General features: G+C 33.2%; 1 protein-coding gene across 1 annotated transcript in view; it reads right to left on the reverse strand.

Annotated features, from left to right (window-relative positions):
• Window positions 1–3116, reverse strand: part of LOC133338491 (neural cell adhesion molecule 2) — a gene marked incomplete at its 5' end in the record, with an annotated part of 112518 nt that extends 109402 nt beyond the window's left edge. Inside the window, 2 exons of the mRNA XM_061546659.1 lie at window positions 1775–1983; window positions 2989–3116. Of these exons, the coding sequence (XP_061402643.1) occupies window positions 1775–1983; window positions 2989–3116 (337 nt within the window). The remainder of the gene's footprint in view (window positions 1–1774; window positions 1984–2988) is intronic.
• Window positions 3117–26197: the final 23081 nt, after the last annotated feature.

Raw genomic sequence — 26197 nt, forward strand, 5'->3', positions numbered from 1 at the left:
TTTTTCAAGGTGCTGGAAGATGTGCTTTAAGAGCCGTGGATTTTTTAAACATTATTTTTCAAGGCACTCTAAGAGGCGTGGATTTTTTAAACATTATTTTTCAAGGCACTCTAAGAGGCGTGGATTTTTTAAACATTATTTTTCAAGGCACTATAAGAGGCGTGGATTTTTTAAACATTATTTTTCAAGGCACTCTAAGAGGCGTGGATTTTTTAAACATTATTTTTCAAGGCACTCTAAGAGGCGTGGATTTTTTAAACATTACACAGTACAGGTCGCATTTTTTAAACATTATTTTTCAAGGCACTATTGAAATTGGGAAAAATCAAGGCACTCAGATTTGGATATAGCTCCCATATATATTTTCGTTCGATTTAATGTAAATGGTGTACCAAAGTCCTTATATATTTTTTTCGATTTGCACGAAATTTGGCACAGCGTAATGAATTAGGTATAGAATGATGTGTGCTAAGTTTGCATATGTTTGTAACAGGAAAAGGAGATTTAGATATAGCTCCCGTATATATTTTTCCGATATGAGGTAAATGGTCCACCAAAGTCCCTATATATCTTTCGATTTGCACGAAATTTGGCACAGCGTAATGAATTAGGTATAGAATGATGTGTGCTAAGTTTCCTGGAAATCGGTTCAGATTTAGATATAGCTCCCGTATATATTTTCGTCCGATATAAGGTAAATGGTCCACCAAAGTCCCTATATATCTTTCGATTTGCACGAAATTTGGCACAGCGTAATGAATTAGGTCTTGAATGATGTGTGTTAAGTTTGAAAATCGGTTTAGATTTAGATATAGCTCCCATATATATTTTCGTCCGATTTAAAGTAAATGGTGCACCAAAGTCCCTTAAAATCTTTCGGTTAACACGAAATTTGGTACAGCGTAATGAATTGCAAAATGACATGTTTAAGGATCCAATTTCATTTCAATGGTCCTTTAAAAATGCGACGTCGGTTAGGATTCGTCCAAAGTGGTGAAGGGTTTCATATAGTCGGCTCCGTCCGTTTTTACTACTTTCCTTACCGGTTTAAACATTATTTTTTCAAGGCGCTCGAGAGGGTGTAGATTGCTTAAAAATTATTTTTCATGGTACTCGAGACGGTGCAGATTCTTTAAAAATGATTTTTCAAGGGGCTCAAGAAAAGATTTTATTTTTTTGAGTCGCTCCAAGATCTCAAGGTCTAGATTTTATAGGAAGGATTGGATGAAAAAAAATTTAGAACTCAGAAAGTTAAGGGCCTGAATTTATTAGAATAACATTTTACAGAACTACACAGATCCAAAGAACACCGAATCTAAATGGCTGAATGGAATTGAGGCGCTCCAATAACTAAACCCGGATTTTTTTTTACATTTTTAATTTCCTCTAAAAAATCCTAAACCAAAGTCCTACCCCATCTCATATACATGACACCCGCCAACCATCCACTGGCTCTAGCAGCAGCATCATCATCTTTTGCTATCTATATTTAAATATGCAATTTCATTTTATTATTTACCATCTGCGTATTTCTTTGTGAATTTTTACAAGTATATTCTGTTTATCCTTTCTTCATTTCCCGGTACACCATTTCAGTGCCTTCCCTACCTACGCTACTACCACCCACTTCACTCCCTGTGTTGTTTCCTCATCAACTTTTTAATTAGCCAAATATTCATTGTGTAATATTCATATGATAATTGAGAATATTAAGGTTATACGCTGGGATGCATTTTTACGGCCAGATAGACAAGCAGACAGATAGACTACTTACCAATTACAGTGAGATTAATTTTCAGGTTACGTGTTGGTGAATTACGAAAATCAACACGACACCGATATACACCTTCATCCTCCAGACGAACGCTGTCAATTTTCAATTGGGCCGGGTGTGAGGTACTGCTGAAATAGGCACGTGTACCAAACGCCGATGGTGATGACCATAAACGGGCTTGGCCAAATTGTCTCCCTCGGACATCGAAACTGTAGGATAGAGAATGAAAAGAAATAATTGAGTTGTTATTTGTCAATATATTTATTGTGATTAAAGAGTTAAAAATGAGGGTAGGATTCCTCATCATTATTTGTTAAAGAAAATTGTTTCCCTATTTAAATGGAAATTAATAAAAGATTTTCTTTCAAGAGCCCTCAAAATTTTCCACATGAGTGATTTTAATATCCTAATGATTTTCCACATATCTAATATCCTCATGAGTTTCAAGATTTATTACAAATACATTTAAGTATGTCATATTAACTTGTTTAAATTTACTTAATGGAAATATGGTCTCCATATACTCCTCTTTATCTTCACATTTCATTTCATTCCTGATTTAATTCATAAGTAGCAAAACTACTTATATTTAATTAAATGAATTGTATTAAGAGCATACAGAATCCCTTTTTAAACTATATTCCAACTCTCGAATATAAAAGAATAATAGGAATTAGTAACACTTTGGCCCAAAGCCATTACACCCGCCGACCGACCGCCGACACACAAAAATGATTTTTCAAGATAAATTAACCCACTTAAGAGGAAATAAGGAAATACTCAGCATTATGTTGAGGAAGCAGACAAAGATTGGCTCTTCAACTAGCACTATGTATGTGTGTGTGGGTGAATGGATGAATTTCAGACACACACACCCACAGCTATTATTCAAACATTAAAAAAGTATATGTCAGTATGTGTGTACAGAAAAGGGGGATGTGTTGCTAGGATATTTTTTCCATCCACAGCAAAAAAAGATATATTATAAGTATAGATGGCTATTATTAACAACTAGATAGGTAGTATGGTTACACGTACACACTCACACGCACACACAAATGTGTCTAAAGTCCTTCTTAAATAAACTTCACAAGGAATTTCAGGAACCTGTTTTTTTTTTGTATTGTAACCTAACAATATAACAACCACCCATCATTGTTGAATGATAATAAAAATATTTCCTACTTTTTGTTATTGTTGCTGTTGCTACTTACTTGTAAATAGGTTCACCATCACCCTCACGAAACCACAGTACCATATAAACAGCATCGTCACGTTCCATTGGCGTTATATCACACGGTAGCATTGCCTGTCGCCCCAGTACACCCTGAACGGATGTAAGTGGTACTGCAAGGAAAGAAAAGAAGAAAAAATATAAAACATCAGAATAATAGAAGATGCTGCTGTGAGTCTTATAAGAGAATACAATTCACAAGGAATATTCACAGGAAATCTATAAGAAAATGAACTGCCAATTTGAGCTATGCTACGTACAGTTAAATAAATGCAAATTGGCAGTTGTTTGTACTATGTGAAATGAGAAAAAAAAATAATGATTTTTTCAATTTTATTTTCTTGGTTTTGTTGTTGTTATTAAATACACTTCGAGGAAAAATTAAAATTTATTATAAAAAATAATAATATTAAATTAAAACCAGTGAGCGGAGCAGTATAGTCGGACGGGGCCGACCATGCGATACCCTACACAACTACCACGAACTCTAACTTTCTGAGGATGTTTATTCCGAGTCTGAGTAATATTTCGTGATATTTGCCCCCTCTTGTCCGATTAGAGGTTAACAACACCTCTTCCTTACTTTTTTCGAATATTCAGTACAGTCCTTCTAATTACTTGTCCAGATTACCTTCACGGTGGTTTGTGTTGTGATTTTCGGATTATACTCTACTCGAAAACACACAAAAAATTATGTTTTCGGTCCATTTCATCCCAAAATTTTAATCTGATCATCACCGAAAATTATAGGCGTTGTTCTTGACCATAACTGGAACTTCATGAAAAATTTTAAAGCCATCAGCGCGATATTTCTCCCTCTAATGTGGTAATGGGTTACTGTATAATATCTGAATACGTAAGCACCTGTAAATATTTGACTGAGTAGATACATCACTATATTTGGTATCAATTTAAAGGCCAACCACTCCTCTTGGATGTGCTATCAACTCCTGGGGTCTACATCCTCCAGGAGTAAATATATATGCCATAGAATACAAATTTTGTCATTTTTCACACAAAAGTCAGGGTCCATTTGACCCGCTAAATATTGACCGATCTTTATCAAAACATGCATGCTTATTCTCTGGCCCGATCCCCTTCTCCATGCAAAAATTCGCGGTGTTTGGGCCATAATTGCGGCCTCTGGAGCGACCAGAAAAACCGACAAAAATTTAGTATTTGGTCCATTTCATCCCCTAAATATTAACCGATCTTTTCCAAAAACAATAGGGGTCTTCATTGGCCAGAACCCATCCTACATGCAAAATTTCGTGAAGATTGGTCCATAACTGTGGCCTGTATCGTGTTTACAAATTATAATGGACAGACGGACGGACGGACACACATGTCTAGATCGACTCAGCTAGTCGAGATATGACGATCGGTATACTTAAAGGTGGGTCTAGGACCAATATTTCGCGGCGTTACAAACATTTGGGGCTGCACAAAGCTATAATACCCTGACAACATAGTTGTGTAGGGTATAAATATTATTTAAAAAAAAAAAAAATATAAAAGAATTGGATTTTTTAATATTTTAGACTGAGTTTAAAAAAAAAATTATTTTGATCAAAATACATTTATGAGAATATATACAGCTAAATTTTGATTTTATTGCGTCTTTGTGCATATGTTGTAACAGGCAAAAGGAAACGAGACACATGGTTCATTTTAAGAATATGGATATAATCAATTTCTGAGTCGATTTATGCATGTCCGTCCGTCTGTAGATGTCAAATTGTAAACAAAGTACAGGTCGCATTTATGATCTGATTTGAATGAAATTTGGCACAAGCCACTTATTTAGCCCAAGGACGAACCCTATTGAAATTAAAAAAATCGGATCAGATTTAGATATGGCTCCCATATATATTTTCATCCGATGTTATGTAAATGGTGCACCAAAGTCCCTATATATCTATCGATTTGCACGAAATTTGGCATAGCGTACTGAATTAGGTCGAGAATGACGTGCGTTCAGTTTCGAAAAAATCGGGTCAGATTTAGATATTGCTCCCATATATTTTCATCCGATTTAATGTAAATGGTGCACCAAAGTGTTCTAAATTGAGTCTAGAATGACGTGTGTCAAGTTTCGAAAAAAATCGGGTCAGATTTAGATATAGCTCCCATATAGATTTTCGCCCGATTTAAGATAAATGGGGCACGAAAGTCCCTATATATGTTTCGATTTGCACGAAATTTGGCACAGGGTACTGAATTAGGTTCAGAATGATGTGTGCTAAGTTTCGTGGAAATCGGTTCAGATATAGATATAGCTCCCAGGTATATTTTCGTCCGATTTTATGTAAATGGTGCACCAAAGACCCTATACTTCTTTCGATTTCCACGAAATTTTGCATTCTGTGGTGAATTGAGTCTAGAAATAACGTGTGTCGAGTTTCGAGAAAATCGGCTCAGATTTAAAACCAGTAAGGAAAGTAGTAAAGTCGGACGGGGCCGACTATATGATACCCTTCACCACTATGGATATATTAAACAGGACTATTAACATGAAATTGGATGAAATAAAATATGTGATATTTATCTAAATGTGAATCTACCTATATATCCATAAGTTATATAAATCGACTTCAATCAAATATAAATAGTTTATCTGTTGGGCTATGTCTGTACTTCTAGAAAACGCAACTACGTAATTCTATGCTCAATTTTGTACGTTGTGCAAAATTTGATGTCAACCTGACTAGCATGAAGAGTTTGATGTCCAATTTACTTAAAATCGGGCGAAAATATATATGGAAGCTCTATCCAAATATATCGAAGGATATATAGGGACTTTGGTGCACCATTTACATGAAATCGGACGAAACTATATCTGAATCTGGGCCGATTTTCTCGAAACTGGGCAGACATCATTCTAGGCTCAATTCCTGCAAATCGAAAGATATATAGGGACTTTGGGGCACCATTAACATGAAATCGGACGAAACTATATATGGGAGCTATATCTAAATCTGGACCGATTTTCGCGAAACTGGGCAGACATCATTCTAGCCTCAATTCAGTACGTTATGCCAAATTTCATGCAAATCGAAAGATATATAAGGACTTTGGTACACCATTTACCTTAAATCGGAGGAAGATATACGGGAGCTATATCTAAATCTGAACCGATTTTCACGAAACTTTGCACACATCATTCTAGACTTAATTCAGTGCGCTATGCCAAATTTCGTGCAAATCGAAAGATATATAGGGACTTTGGTACGCCATTTACCAAAAATCGGCCGAAACTATATATGGGAGCTATATCTAAATCTGAACCGATTTTCACGAAACTTGGCACACATCTTTCGTGGCTTAATTCAGTACGCTATGCCAAATTTCGTGCAAATCGAAAGATTTTCAGGGTCTAAAGTCCGTAAATCGGGCGAAACTATATATGGGAGCTATATATAAATCTGAACCGATTTTCACGAAACTTGGCACACATCTTTCGTGGCTCAATTCAGTACGCTATGCCGAATTTCGTGCAAATCGAAAGATTTTCAGGGTCTAAAGTCCGTAAATCGGGCAAAAATATATATGGGAGCTATATCTAAATCTGAACCGATTTTTCCCAATTTCAATAGGGTTCGTCCTTGGGCCAAACAAATGAGCTTTGCCAAATTTCATCCAAATCGGATCATAAATGCGACCTGTACTTTGTTTACAATTTAACATGGACAGACGGACAGACGGACGGACGGACATGCATAAATCGATTCAGAAAGTGATTCTATGCATATTCTCAAAAGGAACCATGGGTCTATCTCGATTATTTTTGCCTGTTACAAACATATGCACAAAGACATAATACCCTGTACCACAGTGTGGTGAAGGGTATAAATAGAACCCCTATATTTTAGTCCGATTTAAGGTAAATGGGACACAAAAGTCCATATATATCTTTAGGTTTGCACGAATTTTGGTGTAGAACACTAAATTGATTGAGAATGATGGGTGCTAAGTTTTGTGAAATCTTGTCTTGAAATCGGTTCAGATTTACATATAGCTCCTATATATACTTTAAACTAAACACTTAGTCTCATTTAACATTTAAATATTTGAAATGAACGGTAAACTATGTTAATTTTTTTGTAAATAGTACCAGATATCACTACATTCTTATATAACCAATATTAGGGAAGAATATTGCTTCTCACAAGTAGTATCTAAGCTCTATCTAATTTCAATAAAAACACTCCGAATCCGACTTTCATTCGTTTAGCGGATACTGAAAGCTTTAGATCGTTAACCACGCCTTCCCAAGTTGATGGACACAGGTCATAAGCAGATAGTAGTTCCTAAACAAGGAGTAAAAACATTATTTTAAATCTTGTTGTTTCGGATGAAGCCATACCAGCTCCGCTCACGAGTTGCATTATTGACGCCCAACGTGAAGCCTGCTGCATTGACACCCAAAATGGAGCCTGCTTTATTGGTACCCAACGTAGAGCTGTTTGAAATTTTATTTTGCAATAAAATTTTGATGACATCTAGAAGGTAATTTCTGGTCAGAACTTATTACATGAGCCTTCCTATTTCCTACTAATTATATTTCTATTATAAAAAAAATCCAACAACTTTAATTTCATTTTTTGTTATTTTTGCCAAAAAATATAATTTCACAATAGCATTATAAGGATTTACATTCCATATCTTCATATTTTTTAATAAAAAATACTTTTTCTCAATTTTCCATCCAAATCCTGCAAACTTTTCTTACTTAACACTTTGTAAATGATGAACCACCCACCGCCCGCCCACACAAAATGAAAGCAACGAACTTGATTATCGAAGAGGAATGAAAATGATTGAAATGTAAAGGGCAAACAAACAAAAAAATAAATATAACAATTTCAAATAGCAGATGATTTATTTTTAATAAAGTTCAACACCCGCCACCCACCTCCACCCGGTCACCCACTCAAACCACAAGCCATTGCCAAGTAGAATAAACAGTTGTAGCAGGAAAAGCAGCATGAATGAGCAAATATTTGTAAAATGCTAATGATAATTCCACAATGGACAACGGATGAATGATTGGTTGGTCTGTCCGTTGGACGTTTGGACATTTTTGCTGGAGTTGCAATTCTCTGTGTCCTTCTTTCATCAATATTCTTTCTTGATGTAATGGCAATGTTTTTTTGTTTTCTTTCATCCCCACAGGCCATCGTTGGTTTATTTACACATTTTAACGAAAGCAAAAATAAATCCAGGATTTTACAATTCTATATATCCTTGTTAAGATGCCCTACTGTATTGTAATAAGGAAGGCATTAATGACAGTTGTTAACGAGTTTCGTTAAAAGGAGGGAATTGTTTTAAGTGTTTAAGTGCTGGGTAAATATTAACTGATTTTTATATATGCGGAGGTGTTCTTCAGTTTCATGAAGGGTAAGAATTTTAAAACAAATATTGAATTGTAACCAATATAAGTGTTTCAGGCCCCACAATGAAATGTGACAGTCCTCAAGCTGTGTGTAATTGCTTTATTTTCTGGCATTTTTTTTATTTTTTAAAAGAAAATTATACAAAAGGAATAATAACGTTCGGACAGGTTCGGATGGACCTAACTTTTAACCCTCCGCCATGTAGTTGGACATCCAAATATCTAAAATAGATAGTGACTTCTATATGGAGGACATACCAAGGTACAGGAAATCAGTTTAAAAAATTGAATTAGAATCTTGAAAATACCAAAAATGGATAGCGATCTTTGTATGGGGGCTATATAGAAACAGGGTCTTATACTCTAAATATTCCGTAAATAGTTGGTTCCCGGAATACCACTTAGTATTGCTAAAACAGACTGATTTGAGAAAATGTCTCTAGGATCATCAAAACCTCATATTGGGGATGTTGCCTTATATGGAAGCTTATCATAGGAATATTTTTTTAGAGCGTGAAGACCTATATAGGCATGATTTTTTAAAGAATTATTTTTTGCGGACTTGTATAGGAGTGGTTTTTCAAGGAATTATTTTTAGCAGAGCTATATAGGCATGGTTTTCAAAGATTTTTTTTTTTTTTGCAGAGCTACATAAGCGTGGTTTTTCAAATAATTATTTTTTGCAAAGCTATATCGGCATGGTTTTTCAAAAATATATTTTTTGCAGAGCTATGTAGGCGTGGTTTTTCAAGGAATTATTTTTTGCAGAGCTACATGGGCGTGGTTTTTCAAGGAATTATTTTTTGCAAAGCTATATGGGCGTGGTTTTTTAAGGAATTATTTTTTGCAGAGCTATATGAGCGTGGTTTTTAAAAGAATTATTTTTTTGGAGAGCGTGGGTTTTCAAAGGATTTTTTGCTGAGCTATATGGGCGTGTTTTTTTTTTTTTTTTGAAAGAATTATTATGTTTTCCAAAGATATATATTTTTTGCACAAAATTTGGCATAGGGTAAAGAATTATTTTTTGCAGATCTATATAGGCTTGTTTTACGAAGAATTATTTTTTGCAGATCTCTATAGGCATGTTTTTTTTTTGGAAAGTATTGTAGATATATGTGCGTGTATGGTGAATTACAGGGCAGATATAGATAAGATATATATATTCTGATTTTATGTAAATGGTGCACCAAAGTTCGATTGCATAGTGTTCTAAATTGAGTCTAGAATGGCGTGTGTCAAGTTTCGAAAAAAATCGGGTCAGATTTAGATATAGCTTCCATATATATATATATTCTCGCCCGATTTAAGATAAATGGGACACGAAAGCCCCTATATATGTTTCGATTTGCACGACCAACCTTTCCTTTAAATTAGAAAATTTAATAATAATATTTTTCTTGTCTTCTTCTTCGTCATATTTTATGTATTTCAATGCGGCACTTCTCCATCCAGCAATGAAACTTCGAAAAAAAGAAAAAACATTACGGCAGAAGGATCATAAGTATACTTATACTTCATCATAAGTTAATAGTTATTATGCACATGTGGTCAAAAGCAAAGCCATTAGAGACAGATGGTGCAAATGTTCACACACCTACGGACATCCCAACACCGAAAACCCAAAACACGAACAGGCAAAAAAGACACACACAAATTTCCAAGAAGTTCTACAGGAATACGTAACAGCCGGCCAAAAGAAAATGAAATGCTGTCGACCAACAAAAAAGAGGCAAAAAAGGAGTGTAATTTATATCAAAATCACCTAACCACAGCTGCATGTAACTAAGAATCTATTGAAGTTTTCCATCTTATTCACTATGCACAAGAGGTGCAGAAAATGACAGAGAGGGCTAGGCCATGGAACCTATACTAAGACGTGAACTGGCACATAATACATAGTTTGGTGAATTTTTAGGGCAACAAAGCTAACTATGGAGCATTCTAACTTCCAAAAAACAAAACCTACTTAAGTATGGCGTAGTGGTTGCTTGGAAGGTTCTTTTATTTTTTCCACGCTCACACTCTATTCCCCAGAGCAGTGAACAGTTTATGTGTTGTTGCATTTCTTTATGGTTCTCAGTTGCAAAAATATATATATATTTTATGCCCAGAAGTTCGCCACAGCCAAAGAAAATCGACGTCAACATCAGTCTAGCTTGATTTTTTGTTTCTGCTCCGCTTTTTTTCTTTTCTTATCAGCAGCAACATCAAATTCTGCTGCTGCTGGTACTCGTGGTGTTGCTGTTCCCCAAACTCCATCAACACCGGCTGCATTATGTTATGGAAAAGAATTCCTGTGTATTGCATGTTAAACATGCTAAGGGACTTAATACCCTGCCATAGCTGTAGCATATTTTATAACTCCGACAGGGAGTCAAGAGAAGAAACACATTTTGCATGTTAGAGACCAAAGAAGAAGCTCATTGGAAGCAAAGCAGCGAAAGAGGCAACGAAAAACGTAGCCGAAGAAAATTTATGTGCCAACAGATAATTGCCTGCATCCGCAGTCAAAATACTGCAATATTTTTCGCTTAACATTTCTTAACAGAGATACAGATCCTGAAATTCTTCATAAACACTGCAAACTGCAGCAATCTCTTCAGCAAGACATTGCCATAATATTACGAAGTTTAAGGATGATGCCTTAAAGTGTTCTAATGAGCGTAGTAAATAATTTTCTTACAGTTATGAGAGTTGCTCGCTTTTTTGCTATTAGTTAAAAGGCAACCCACGATTACCTGTGTGTTAGTGTGTTAATAATATGGCAGCTAACATGCAAACTAGAAATGGACCACGCCTTTAATAAAATGCCAAAGTCGTGGTGTTAGATAAGAAGAAACAGTGGGAAATGTAGGGAAGGCTAAAGGCCCCAATGGTTTTTGTAATAGAAGGCCTTCATATAGACCACCACAGAGACTTCTCATAGAAAATATCTTATAGAAGTCCATGATTGGAGTTTTAAATATATCATATGAATATTTTTTGTTACATTAGCGTGGATTTTTTGATTATTTGTATAAGTCCTTTTGGTCTTCTACGCCCTATATTAAAACATCTGTTTGTGTTGTATAAAAAAGATCTCATGGTCTAAATTGACCTTTTGGCCTTAAAGAAACAGATTTTAGATATTCCATGGGAATACATCTACTATTTTTATACCCTTCACCACACTGTGGTACAGGGTATTATGTATTTGTGCATGTGTTTGTAACAGGCAAAAATAATCGAGATAGACCCATCTTTACTATTGATAATATGCATAGAATCACTTTCTGAGTCGATTTATGCATGTCCGTCCGTCCGTCTTTCCATGTTAAATTGTAAACAAAGTACAGGTCGTATTTATGATCCGAATTGGATGAAATTTGGCACAGTTCATTTTTTTGGCCCAAGGACGAACCCTGTTGAAATTGGGAAAAATCGGTCAAGACTTAGATATAGCTTCCATATATATTTTCGTCCGATTTAAGGTAAATGTGGTACCAAAGTCCCTAAATATCTTTCGATTTGCACGAAATTTGGTACAGCCTACTGAATAAGGTCTAGAATGATGTGTACCAAGTTTTGTGAAAATCGATTCAGATTTAGATATAGCTCCCATATATATTTTCGTCCGATTTTATGTAAATGGTGTACCAAAGACCTTATATATTCTTGGATTTGCACGAAATTTGGCACATCGTACTGAATTAAGTCTAGAATGATGTGTGCAAAGTTTCGTAAAAATCGGTTAAGATTTAGATATTGCTCGCATATATATTTTCGTCCGATTTTATGTAAATGGTGCACCAATGTCCCTATGTATCATTCGATTTGCACGAATTTTGGCATAGCGTACTGAATTGAGTCTAGAATGATGTGTGCAAAGTTTTGTAAAAATCGGTTCAGGGAGCTATATCTAAAGCTCCCATATATATTTTCGTCCGATTTTATGTAAATGGTACACAAAACATACTATATATTCTTCGATTTGCATAAAATTTGGATTTATAATTATATGAAGAACTCAAAATGTGGCCGAATGCCCAAAACATACAAAAATAAGTGTAAACTAACATGTTGCAAGTTTGGATGAAATCGGTTTCAATTTCGATATCTTGCTTTAAATTTATTTACAAAATGTTGTCCCATTGTAAGAATCAACTCTATATCTGACCTAAATTTCGTATAGGTTGCAGAATGACATGTTTAATTTCATGTTAATTGTCCTTCAAAAAATGCAACGTCTGTTAGGATTCCATCTGATGAATATACCTAAAGTGGTGAAGGGTATCATATAGTCGGCCTCGTCCGACTTAACTACTTTCCTTACTGGTTTTTTAAAAATATTATTTGTTATATGAGCGAGATTTTTTCAAAATTTTTATAAGTATTTTTTATTTTAAATTTTTTTTTGGGGGGTAAGGCTCGGTATTTTATTAAAATAACAAAGTGTTATTCAAACTTGGATTTTTAAAAAATATGTTTTAAGATTGTGATGTATGCGTTGACTTTTTAAAAATGATATATATTTAGAGCGGTTTTCGAAGGTTGGATTTAAAAAATATATTTTTTGAAATATAATATAATGTTATACAACTGAAATTTTTTTATAAAATAATTTTAAAAAAATATATTTTTGTTAAACACCTGTTTTACTTCTATAAGAAGTTTTTATATTCTGAACTGACCTTAAAGGAAACAGATTTTCATGAGAATACCTCCACTTTTTATTAAATTCACGAACACTTTATAAACTTCAAAATTTAATTTCCATTCCACTGTACAAATTGTTCGTGAAATGTGACATAACTTTAGTGCGTGTTTGCGTGGTCGTCATGATATCCGAACCGTAAGAAAAACCAATCACAACATAAATAAAATACTATCAGATTTCGTTGGAAAAAAATAATACACCAAACTTACCAATATTTGGTTTTAAGAATTATAACAACAACAACGACTACCAGAACAAACAGAAGGTATCAACAACAACTCATGAAATATGAAAAGACTTCAAAGTTAGACCTGCAACTAATGGTGATGCTGTTGAGTGGTGGACACCATCCGCCACCACCTTTCATAGGTTACTAGGCAAAATGTAATTTAACAAATGTTCTCTATAAATCTTGGCTAATGTCCTATTCTCGCTATGTTTATGAATGTGTGTGCGTTGTTCGAAGACAATTTGCTACATGAAACGATAGACCATAACGGCCTTAAGTACTTGCAACATAGAAATTTATGTTTTTCGTTGCTTTGTTGGTTGAACATTCCGCAACAACACGCGTCAGAATAGAACAGAAGAGCAAGAAGAAGAAGAAGAAAAAAATGTTCATCACTTTGCCTTTAGGCTTAGAATTTACTTTTAATCACAAAACTGAGATATTAGGTGGCAAACATACTTGCTAAGATACCATAATTGCTGTTGATTATAAATGAAGATACCTAATGTGCCATGGAGAAGAAGTAGAAGCAATGAAATTTGCCCACACACACAGAGATGGGCACATGCAGCCACACGCAATTGTTTAGCTACCAGACATGCCCTTCACAGCCGTATCTAAATAAAAGATGTTGGTTTTTTTCTATTTTATTTTCTTTTACTTTTTGTTGTTTTTATTTATTTGTTTCTTGTTTTTGTTGTTTTGATTTCCTACCATCAGACAACCAACCAACCCAGCCAAGAGTGTTTTATTTCATTCAGAGGTTAATTCATCTTTTGTCTGGTCCCGACACCCCATCGTTGATGTGATGAACAAGTCTAGGGCAAGATGAAAAAAAAAAAACACATCACACACATACTCGTACATACCAAAATCATAATGAAGAACACATTGAGTAAGTGAAAGGCAACAGAGTTAAGGGTCGAACAAACAGCACAGAATTTCTTGGCCTATAATGTGTGGCCTATGGTTTTGGTCTGGCCCATTGTGGCATGTTTCAATGTGAGTGCGAATGTGTTGGAATGTGTTTATGTTTAGTTTAGAACAAGTGTCATAAATGGCATATGTGTAAATAGAAGGAAAATGAAAAGGGAAAATGGAAAGTGGAAGGAGCTTCCACGGAAGATTAACAACTGTTAAGGATTTTATGGGCATACCAAAGGACATACTTTTTAAGCAGGACCAAGAATGCTGGGTGGTGAATGCCTTATGACCATAATTAAAATCAAAACAATTATTAGAAACATTATTAAAAAAAATAAAACAAAGTTGTATGTAGTAATTTTTTAATTTCTTTAAAAAATCGGAATTTTAGACATATTAAAGTTTTTTATTATTATTTTGTAATTCGATTACTATTTGATTTTTTTTTTTTTTTTGTAAATGTTAAATGGAATCTCCCATATGCAAAATGTTAATGTTTTCGTCGTTCTTCTTTTGCTTATTTGTTAGTAGTTTATATATAAAAATTTTTTTTTTTTTTTTTTGCTCTGCTATATTGAAATTGTTTATTTAATGATGATGCTGTTGATCGCATCGCAGCAGATAAATAGTTTTAAATTAAAGATAAAAATAATTATGCGGGCTATTTCTGTTTCTAATGTGTTAAATGATTTAAAATCTATGAGGTGTGAATGGATTAGCCATCGAACACAGTGTGTTATAAATACATACATACAGAAGATATATTAATGAGACATAAGGAAACAAATTAGTTAGATGAGTGTTGTAGATGGCTTATGGTGTTAGAAATTGAAAATAAATAACAGTATTCGAATCATTAGCAAATAATTAAATTTAATGACATTAATTTTTCACAATTAAATTCAAGAAAAAAATTTGGAGAAGTGATAACAGATAATCGTATCCATTAAGCAAACTAGCGTACTTTCTAAGGAATTAATTTAAAAAAATAACAAAACAAGTAAACACGTTGATAAGTTCTGCAGGGTCGAAATGTTTATACTATCCACCATTGAAAATGCTTACAATCGATCTGGAGCTACGCTATATTAAATTATTGCCAGTAGAAACGAAATAACCAAAAACAAGCACGAGTGACCTTTGCTACAGGTCCAGGCGAAATACCAAATATATCCCACTTCTTAATGCCCAAATATAGTCACTTCGGTTGGAAAATGTGCTGATACTCAAAGATCGATCGACATTTATAATATTTTTACACCCAATGAGAGCCCAAACTATAAAAATTTAAATCCTCAAAATTCTGAATAAAGGGGGCTGTACCAAAATTATATAGTGACTGTCCAAAAACTTGCACAAATATTCATAATTCCTGAACGGGAGAATTGGTACCTTTTTTTTGTTTTTTTGAAAAATGCGATCTTGCTGATTCCAAAGCCTTTTATAAGATTGGGACAGATGAGCCTCAAAACAAACCAGCAATGAACCTCGAAGGTCATGGAAGTCGAAGAAGCACAGCGAAGCAAATGTTCGCCTGTTTCTTCAACTGGACACTGATACCGGTACACTACAATCGGTTTGCTTGATGTATGGTGATTTTTTTTTAAATGAACTATACCTAATCAGCTCATGTTTTTTGACTCACAAAAAGCGGAGGATTTATAGGTAATTTGCCGTAGAACTGTGGCACCCAATTGTTTACTTATTTCCGCTCATCGAGAAAAAATGCGCTGTCAATTTTTTTTCCGCAGAAGATTCTGTAAAAGCGTTCAAAATCATGTATTCAAGGAGAATCAATCTATCTTCCACGTCGGCTCAAACGAGCGCATTTTTGACTGGTACAAAGCGTGGGATTAATGGGCCATCCGCTGTAGAGCCCTTAGTTGCTGCCCAATGTTTTATCTTTATTTCCTCTAATCGAGATGCCAACAATTTCTGTCTCCAGAAAATGTACTTGAAGAGATGAACAATGTAGGACCTTTCTGAGTGTTACACCATAATTTGGAAAAACGAAAAAGAGAATTAGAATCAATGTGCGCTCCGACAATGCATGCTCTCCAAAAGGGGCTTAAATCAACGCCTTTTTGATCGACCTAACCGTTAAATAGATGGGTCATTGCCAAAAGGGGTGCCTCCAACGGAGTTTGAAAATAACTTCGACTATTGATTTGAGTGCATGGAAAAGTGTATAAATTCTGGAGGATTTATACCTGGTATATAAACATTTCATGTAACTTGAGTTTTTCCAAGTTAAATTATATCCGTATTTAAAAAAAAATAATGTTTTATCTTTAAAATCTATTGCCTCTAACATTCAGTTTCGACCTTTAAAACATATTTCCATTAATACTAACTATTAAAAATTATACACCTTTCTGACAAAAGGTTAATTCCCTGATTAAAAATAAAGTTTAGGAAAATTTTCCATCAATCTACTACGGAAAAACTTGTCATAATCTTTTCCCAATCAGCTAAGTTATTTTCCAATGAAAAGATAAAGTTTTTTTTCGAACAACATAACTTTTTTCCTATGCAAGCATTTTTTTGTTGCTGCCTTCGCCTGTTATTATTCAAATGCGAAAAATTACTGCCCTCAACAACAATAAGCCAAAATAGTAGAGGAGTAAAGTAAAAAAGTTGTTGTCCTATAATATTTTACACCACACAGTACACACACACAAATATTTACCGTACAACAACATCAGCAACTAAGAAGTGCAAACGTGCCATCAACTCAAGGATAAGCGAAGTTTTGCACAAAATGTTTTTTTCTTCTATCCAACACACCACAATACTAGACATTGAACTATAAAACTAATAACAAAAATATGAGTATTGTTTGTTGTTGGTGGTGGGGTGTTATGGAGGGCATTCATATATACTCAATGTGTATAATGTTGATCATGAAAAAGTTCAAGTAGAAAAAATTGCAAAAATATTGTAACTTTATCTTAGTGTTTGTTTTTCCTGTGTGTGTGTGTGCTCCTGTGGGTTTTTAAACAAATACTACATTTTGATAGAGGGCAAAGGAAACAAATAATTCTAGGAGGAAAAAAAACAAAAAATAACAACAAAGTTATTGTAAGGAACTTTGTTGTTGCTGCTGTTGTCTATTTGTATGCAACGATGAGGATTGGCGTAATCCTTCTTTAGATTTATCTCATCTTATTTTTTCGTTCGCCACCTCCCCAGCTCTCTGTCTTGCAGTTACGACGACTAAAAAGTGCTATTTTATGTAAATGGACCTTTTATGAGTTTAACTTAATGCCACTGAAAGAAGAGCGGAAGGGAAAGGCAAATAAGAACAACAACATCGACAGCAACATAGATATGCTAAAGAAATGGTTGGCAATGACATTTTCAAAACGCTACAGGGGATCGGGTAAAAATTATGTGGGACAAAATTTTAAATTTTGTTTCCCTTTTTGGATGATAGGACATCAAAGCGTAACTGTAGAAAAATTTCAAGGCAATTCGAGGCTCCATTTATCGATAATAGGGTACTTAGAAACTCTACGGAAAAAAACACAACAACAACTAATATTCAAATACGTGAGAAATGCCTGATTGGTGGTTATAGCGTAAGAGTTTATTTAAGTTGTTTCACTGTTTCAATGTCGAATATTTATATGCCAATGTAAAGTTACACTTTATTTTTATGAGGTGGTTGTGGTGGTGGGCACAAAATATCAACAACAACAGCAACACAATCACTTACTGTCCAAAGAAACAAAACAGAGACTGAGTAATGCTGTTGTCTTATATTTCCAATCAAGAAGAACACTTTGATGCTGTTCTCAAGTTTTTTTTAGGGAAATTTTTTGATGGTTTGTCATTATAATAAAGATTATTTGATTATGACCTTAGCACACAGCATCAGATCACGCTCGCTCGTTTCTACTCAACCGGTCAAATATTAACAATGATAATCAAATTTTATGGAAAATATAAGTTTATTGATTTTGGGTATTTTTTTACGCCCTGCACTACGTGAGTGGTCATATTAATTTTTTATATTTAATCTTTTTGATCAAATTTTAGGTGACAACTTCGTAAATTTTATAGCTTTTCACAAAGAAAAGAAAACATAACAAGATTGAAAATAATACCAGCAACACCAATTTTCATAACTCATAAAATTTAAGTTACATAAATTATATAATGATTTTGTGTTTAGTGTTTTTCCGATAATTGCTGTGGTCAACGTAGCTGGTGTTGAAACTTCGATGATGCAGAACAATTTGTATTGACTTTTTAGTTAATACAACTTGTTTCCACTTCAGTTTTTCCATTAAAAAACAACAAATCAAATAATGCAAAGTTAGTTTCCCAAAGTTATCGTGATCAGATTGTTAGGAGATTGAGGGGAAGGGGAAATAATTATGATGTACTTAGTGCAAACAGTGTGCAATACACTGAGAGAAATTGTGTGTACAAATATTTTGCACGTAGTACTTGATGTGAACGGCAATTTGATATTGAGAGTTTACGGAATGTTTTGTCTTTTATCAATGGAGGATTAAGGAGATGATTGTTGTTTTCTTAGTGAGCAGCACAGATATGAAGTGAGAGATTTTATACACTTAACCAAGTCCTGCGTCTATAAACGATTTACAGTCAAATGGTATGGTGTCCATAAAATAGGCGATTTTTTAAAAATGTTCTTCATACAAATTATGTTCCCAAACTCAGACTAAATTCAAAAGTAAGTATTGTCGGGCCACTCTTTTAAACATTTTGAATATAAATAAACGAGGTTCATGATTTCAACTAACTTTGCGCATCGTAATATTTACATAAAATCTAATCCAAATTTGAGGGTGGAGCTTATCGGTCCACATATGTTGCAATATAACAAATTGGATAGGATCCACTCCACTTTTGGTATGTTGCAAGTTTTAACCGCATTGTTTCCAACCGAAGTGACTGCAACTGCAACATCTTGGCGCATAACACATATTTATGCAAAAAAAAAAATCATTGATATATTTAAATTTTTTAAGATACATCCCATACCAAGGACTCTCCACATTTTCGGTATTTTGGAAAGGTTTCGTCTGCATTTTTGCATAGAAGGCGTTGTATATTTAATTTTCCGAAAATGTAACGACAGCCAATGGAGCGGCCAAATAGATGGTAGTTATAAACGATAATAAATAAAACCTTTGAGACGACTGTCAATGGACCGGCCACATAGGTCGAAATGAAGTAAAACGGTAAACATTCTTTGGTACCTTGGATACCGTCGTTTTAACCGATATGTCGCTGAATGCATTGATTTCTACTGTAGGTCGCTTTTTAAATATCCTCCCATTTAACGGATTCACTTCATTCTCTGTATGTTGAAGTTTCTACCACAGTGTAACATCCATATGGCTTTTAAACCAATACAGAAAGAGTCAGACCCAGATGTTTCAGATGTTGATATACCCTCCATGGAAATTTTCGGTACACATACAAACAAATTCGTTAAAGGGGAATATTTGTTAAGCTGAGTTTAAATCGGTATATATTACTATAGGTTAAAATAAAAATTCTTAGAGGCACCCAAAGTGGAAAATAGCCGTAGGTCTTTTGTAATTTTTTTCGTTTTTTTATGCTTCTAGAATCCATATTCACTTTATTTTTCTTTTTTCGTAATTCCAACATATTCCTCAGTGTACAATTTTCAAAATATTATTTTCCAATACATGACCATCCACCAGCATTTAACGTTTACAGCGGATCTGTGTGGTAGGTAGGTTGCAATTGTTGTACCAAAAGGTATTCGTCTGGTAAAGTAGAGAAATAATGTAGTGATTTTTAACGCCTTGTTTTCCAAATGCAATTTACATGGCAACGGCAGCAGCATCAACATTAACATCAACGTTTTGGCTGACAGCCTAGCTGACTAGTTGATTGTTGCTTCGCGTTTGGACTGACTCAAAACAGGTTACTGTTCACATGCAGTCACCATAAAATCGAACATTTTATTGTTTATGTCATTAGAGTTTAAATGTTTCTCCATGTCTATTTGGTGCATTTAACAACCAGAAATTAATTTATCCCTCTCTGCACTACGGACTGAGGTTAGAAACAAAAAACAACAACGCAAAAAAGCATCATAAATGTTAATTATGACAAAAAAATATGCACACACAACGATAATTTTTATGATTTTTTAATAAATATTTGTTAATTGTTAGACAGAGTGTATTTTGCTTGGTGGGGAAGGTGGTGAGTATTATTAAAAAATATATATTCAAATTGTATGGAATTCCAATAAAAAAAAAGAAATTCCATTGACAGCAGTCGACGACACATTAGAATTTTAATATGCCACATTAAATAGATTTGTTTTTAAAAATTGGAAAAAATGAGAGAAAGAAATATAGCTTAGCATTTAAATTGAACAGATTTTTATTATGGAATTGTGAAATTTTTAAAGAAAGAGAATTTCGAATGATCGAATTGCAATGAAAAGGAAAGCCTGAGTGTTACTGCATACACACCATTATGTGGAACATTTCACAGTTGGTTAAGTGGCTCATCAGGCATATTGGATTGGTATTTTTTTTAAATTCATATACAAAAATATTCCAATCGCATAATTTTGTTTTGTGTTTTAACAATATTTTCCTCCAAATAATTTGTTTTTCCTATTTAATCATACTAATTATATTTTTTTTCTAATGCAAAAAAATTTAATAGAAACCTCTATCAGTTTGTTAATGAAAATGTCAGCCATTTTTGTTTATGTGTATGTGTGAAGAATTCAGTTGAATTGTGGTAATATTGCAATGCTTTTGCTCCATTTATACATGACTGGTTAAGCTAATTAAAGTAAATAAATGATAACGAAAAGTTTTTTTTGTTTTTGGCAATCAGATAAAATTTGTAACACAAAATGAAATAATGATTGCCATTATGAAGCAGAAAATCAAGAAAAAAATGCTATAGATAAAATAATAATAATAATAATGAAAGGAATGTGCAAACATAAGCTTTGCCAAAAATGACTGACGACCAAAAAATTAATTGAAAAGAAAAACTGATTTAATTAGAAATAAATTATTAAGCAGAACAAATTACAGAATATTTTTTGTAACGATGTTAGATAAATTCTTAAGAAATGTTGTTATATTCGATAAGTAGTGAATTTGCGAAAAATTTATGAAATTCCAAAATAAAAAAAATAACTGTCGTGAATTTTCACTTGAAATTTTTGAAATTAGAATTGTAGAGAATTAAACTCATATTAGAAATAAATTATTAAGCAGAACAAATTACAGAATATTTTTTGTGAAAGTAAGAAATGTTGTAATATTCCATAAGTAGTGAATTTGCAAAAAAATAATTAAAAAAATAATAAAGTTATGACGAGTTTAAATTCATGAACAGGATCATCCATATCCATTCGTCCCATTTTTAATGACATAATGATATATATATATATATATGTATTATAACTAAGTCTATGGAAGACCTCTGATGTCTGACGTCCTTTACAAATATAACCGATTTTAATGCAAAAAACCACAATATTAAAAAATAATATAAACCATTATAATTCACAGTCAATATGTCCTGTCAGCTTTAAAAAAAATTCACACAACAACAAAATAACCTTAAACAAATAAAAATGTTTATTTATCATTATCTCGTTATTGTTTACAAATCTATGTTTGAACATCAAATCTACACATGTTATTGAGGACAAATCATTATAAATGGTCAAATGAAACTGATTGATGACAGCATATGTGTCATTTATCACAATATTAAGGTCAAAATAATAAATAAATAAAAAAGGTGGCAGGACAAAATGCAAAGGAAAAACTAACCACACCATCAACTCATTTCATCAATAAAGAGATAACTAGATAAAAACAGAGTGAGTTAAAGGGAGAGAAGCAACACAAAATAGATTTATTACTATTGTTTTACTTTTTTGGCTATCATTACGAATAGCTTACTGTTCATTAGCCAAATGTTTAACAAATGCCAATGTTAAAAGGAAAACCACGTGACCCCCTCTCAACAAGGATATCAGTCGAAAAGAAAAACAGACAGACGTCAGTCAAACCAAAAAAAGCTGAACGACAAAACAATATCCGAAATACGGCTAATCAAAGAAACAGCTGATGAAATCCACCATTATCAGCACCATTGGTGAAGGAAACGAAACGGAAAAAGAAATGGAAACAGTCAAATTTCAGTTTTTTGTCATTATCTTTCAAGTCAAGACCAAGGATATTTGGGGGATTTTCATTTTGTGCTTTCAGTTAGCATCTCGGTGTTTTTTTTTTTTTTTTTTTTTTGTGGGAGGTAATACAAAACCAATGTGATTAATTATGGCTAATCAAGGCATCGAGCACAAGCAGAAAACTCCATGAGCTTGAATAAAGTGTATAAGAAGTACGAAAATTGTTCCCTTTTACATTTCAAACAAAACACAGATGAACTTAACATTGACAAGAAAATAAATTGATTTCGCCTAAAGTCTTTTCAAGGAGTAAGCTCAATGCACAAACACACACACACAGAAATACAGATGAATATTTCTTGAATGCGGAGTTAGACTGCTAAGTGTACTGGTTATGGGAATGATTGTAAGAAAATGTATGTTTGATGGAATTTTTCCCAGGAAAAGGGTTATGATAATTACATTTCAAGGTTGCTGGGGAAAAAGAGATTGACGCTCAGGTTGGGAAACTGGGCTAGGAACTGAAACATAGAAAATTAAGCAGGATCTTTGTGTGGGGGGCTATTTTGAAGAAGAACTCATATTTAAAATTTATTTGTCCGGAATCCAGAATGGCAAATTCCACTGTTAGGGAAATAAAAATATAGGAAATTTAAATACCGAAAATGTGGTATGGGATACATAGCTTTCATATCCCATTTTTCGGACACATGGACTTCGATCAATGTTTGCAAATATATTTCTCACTCTTCAAGAAACCGTACTTGCGAGTTACAGCCAATTAGATGAGAAAATGCGGCTAAAACCTTCGAAATACCTAAAATGGGGCGGTACCGTGGCCCGATATTCATGTCTGATAGTCCTTTGAAAAAATCTTTTAAATTTACAATTTTTGAAAAATGCCCTTAAAAATACCACGCTTCTTATAGTCTTTGTCAAAATATTCTAAAAACAATAGCTCTTTTAGCTTCGAACAAATATCTTTTTTTAATATACGCTTTGGTTCTTTGGTAAAATTTTACTTAGAAATGTACGCTGCTGGGAATGACAGCCTTTGAAAAAAATATTCTTTAAAAATCCACGATTATAAGTCTGATTGCATTATTTTTTTTTGTAATTCAGGACTATAAGTCTGATAATCCTTTAAAATATATTCTTTAAAAATCAACGATAGCCCTTAAATATATAAACTTTTACACTTGCTTTAATATCCTTGGAAAAATATTCTATAAAATCCACGCTCCTAACTTTAATAAAAAATATTATTTAAAAATCCACGCTCCTAGCTTTAATATCCTAGGGAAAATATTCTTTAAAATATCAGGCTCCAAATTTAATATCCTTGGAAAAATATTCTTTAGAAATCCACGTTCCTACCTTCGATATTACTTGAAAAAATGTGCTTTAAAAATTCACGCTTCTAGATTCAATATTACTTGAAAAAAATATTCTTCAAAAATCCACGCTTCTAGATTCGATATTGGTTAAAAAATAATCTTAAAAAATCTACGCTTCTAGCTTCGATATTGGTTAAAAAACTAATCTTAAAAAATCCACGCTACTAGCTTCGATATTTTTTGAAAAAATATTCTTTAAAAATCGATATTCCTTGAAAAAATATCCTTTTAAAAATCCAATTTAAATAGCTTCGATATTCCTTATAAAAAATTCTTTAATAAACTACCATCTATCTCCGATAGCTCCTTTAAATATCCTTTAAAAGTCACCGATTTAGCTCCGATAGCAATTCGAAAAGTATTCTATAAAAAATCACTCTTCTTAGTATAGGATTTACAAAAATATCCTTTAAAACTCACTGCTTCTAGCTTCGATGGTCCTTTAAAACACATTCAGTAATAATCCACGATTCCATTTCCTATAGCCCTTGAACATGAATTCTTAAAAAATATACGGCTCTGGGACTGGTAGACATTAAAAACATATTCAATAAAAATGTAAATTGTTAGCTCCTTTAGACCTTAAAAAAATAATATTTAAAAATACTTATTAAATATTTTTTTTTAAACCAACGGAATTTAATTTTTTATGTAGCTCCATCTGAGTATATACAGTTTTGACCAGGGAATTTTATTTATATTTCAAATATTCAAAATTTCCAATATATATATTCAATTTAAATTCAATAACCCTACAGCCAGCCCTGAGAATACATTTTTCCCGCTCCTCCAAGGTAAGCTATGTAAATGGCATTAAATTTCATTACGTTTTATTGTGGCGCATTTTTCAGGCAAATAATGAAAGCTTGAACTTCCCGAGCAAAAAATTCACATAAAGAAACCCAGAAAATGCTTCGAAACCATTAAAATTTTTCAAGCAGACAAAGTGTGTCTTTGCCGTTCTCTTCACCTCCTTCCCCCTGCAAAATATAAGTTACGCAGGAAATGCGTGGCTTTCTTTGTTGGCGAAAAACCAAAGAAATAAATGAATGCGAATTAGGGGTGTTAGTTATTGGAGGTGGGGGTTAAATTTAAATTCTACGCTTACAATCAATGTTTATAAATTTGACAAAAATTACAAAAGGAGAAAGGGTTCTTTGTTCCGAGAAGTAGAAGCAGCAGAGGTATAAAAAATAAAGAAAGATAGATGGATGGATAAAAGAAATTCCTTGAGTAAGGAAAGGGGGGATTGAACATGGCTTTGAAGATTTGTATCCATTCACACAGATTGCCTTTGGCTTATTTGCACAATAAATGGCTTTTGTACTTCTCGTAGTCGTCTTCGTTTACGTTTTACCAACTTCTTATATAAGTTTGGCTATGAATAATGATTGTTTTTTAAATTGACTTTTACTTAGTTGCATTGCTATTGTTTTTGTTGTTCTTTGCTTTTTTGTTTTTCTTTTGGCCCAACACACACACACACACGCACTCAAAATACTGTTACAATGATGATGGAATACTCACACACAGAGAAATCTCTCGATTACAAAGGTAAAGGCCATTGGAGTTTCTTCCTCTTCTTAAATATTGTAAATGAATTTCATTTCATTTCAAGTTAATTTAAATTGTCTAAACAGAAGAAATTCGTTTGCCATTGTGTGTATGTATGTTTGCCTATTGACTGAATTAAGTAATGAAAGCTATTTTTATCAATTGTTATATTTAAAACTTAAGTAATTATAGCAATTTCTAAGATATCAAAGGATAAATAAGAGGGGTGGTGGATGAAGTTAAGATAAAGTGATTTCTATTGTATCCATGTCAGACATGCTACCCATACTGTAACTTGTTAATAGCAGGAATAGGCACAAACAAACAAATAATAATAGTTGATAAAGTCAATGATTTATTTCACCTGTCATGAGACAAATGTTGCAGGGGTCGGTATTAAATAATGAGAGATTATGAATAGTCGAAAATTTTTTTGGCGAATAAAGGAAACAATAGGAATTATGTGTGCTCAGAGAAGATATCTAAGGTATATTTAGGAGGGCTACTATATATATATTTCTAGTCTAGTAATAAAAATTCGAATATTTATTACCCATAGAAAATGGTTTTATTATTATTTTGTTGGTTTTTTGTTTAGTCCATTCAGTTGTGTGTTACAGGGTGTTAAAAATGGAAGTGAACAAAGAGAAAATTCGGTACAATTTACAGTTTTTCTTTGACAAAGGCGAAAATGTAAGCTAAAGTTGTCATTATACCCTTCACCACACTGTGGTACAGGGTATTATGTCTTTGTGCATATGTTTGTAACAGGCAAAAGGAAACGAGATAGAAACATGGTTCCTTTT

This window comes from Musca vetustissima, unplaced genomic scaffold (genome assembly GCF_032173495.1).
Source record: "Musca vetustissima isolate MV318-11 ecotype Yass unplaced genomic scaffold, APGP_CSIRO_Mvet_v1 utg3607, whole genome shotgun sequence".
Taxonomy (NCBI): domain Eukaryota; kingdom Metazoa; phylum Arthropoda; class Insecta; order Diptera; family Muscidae; genus Musca; species Musca vetustissima.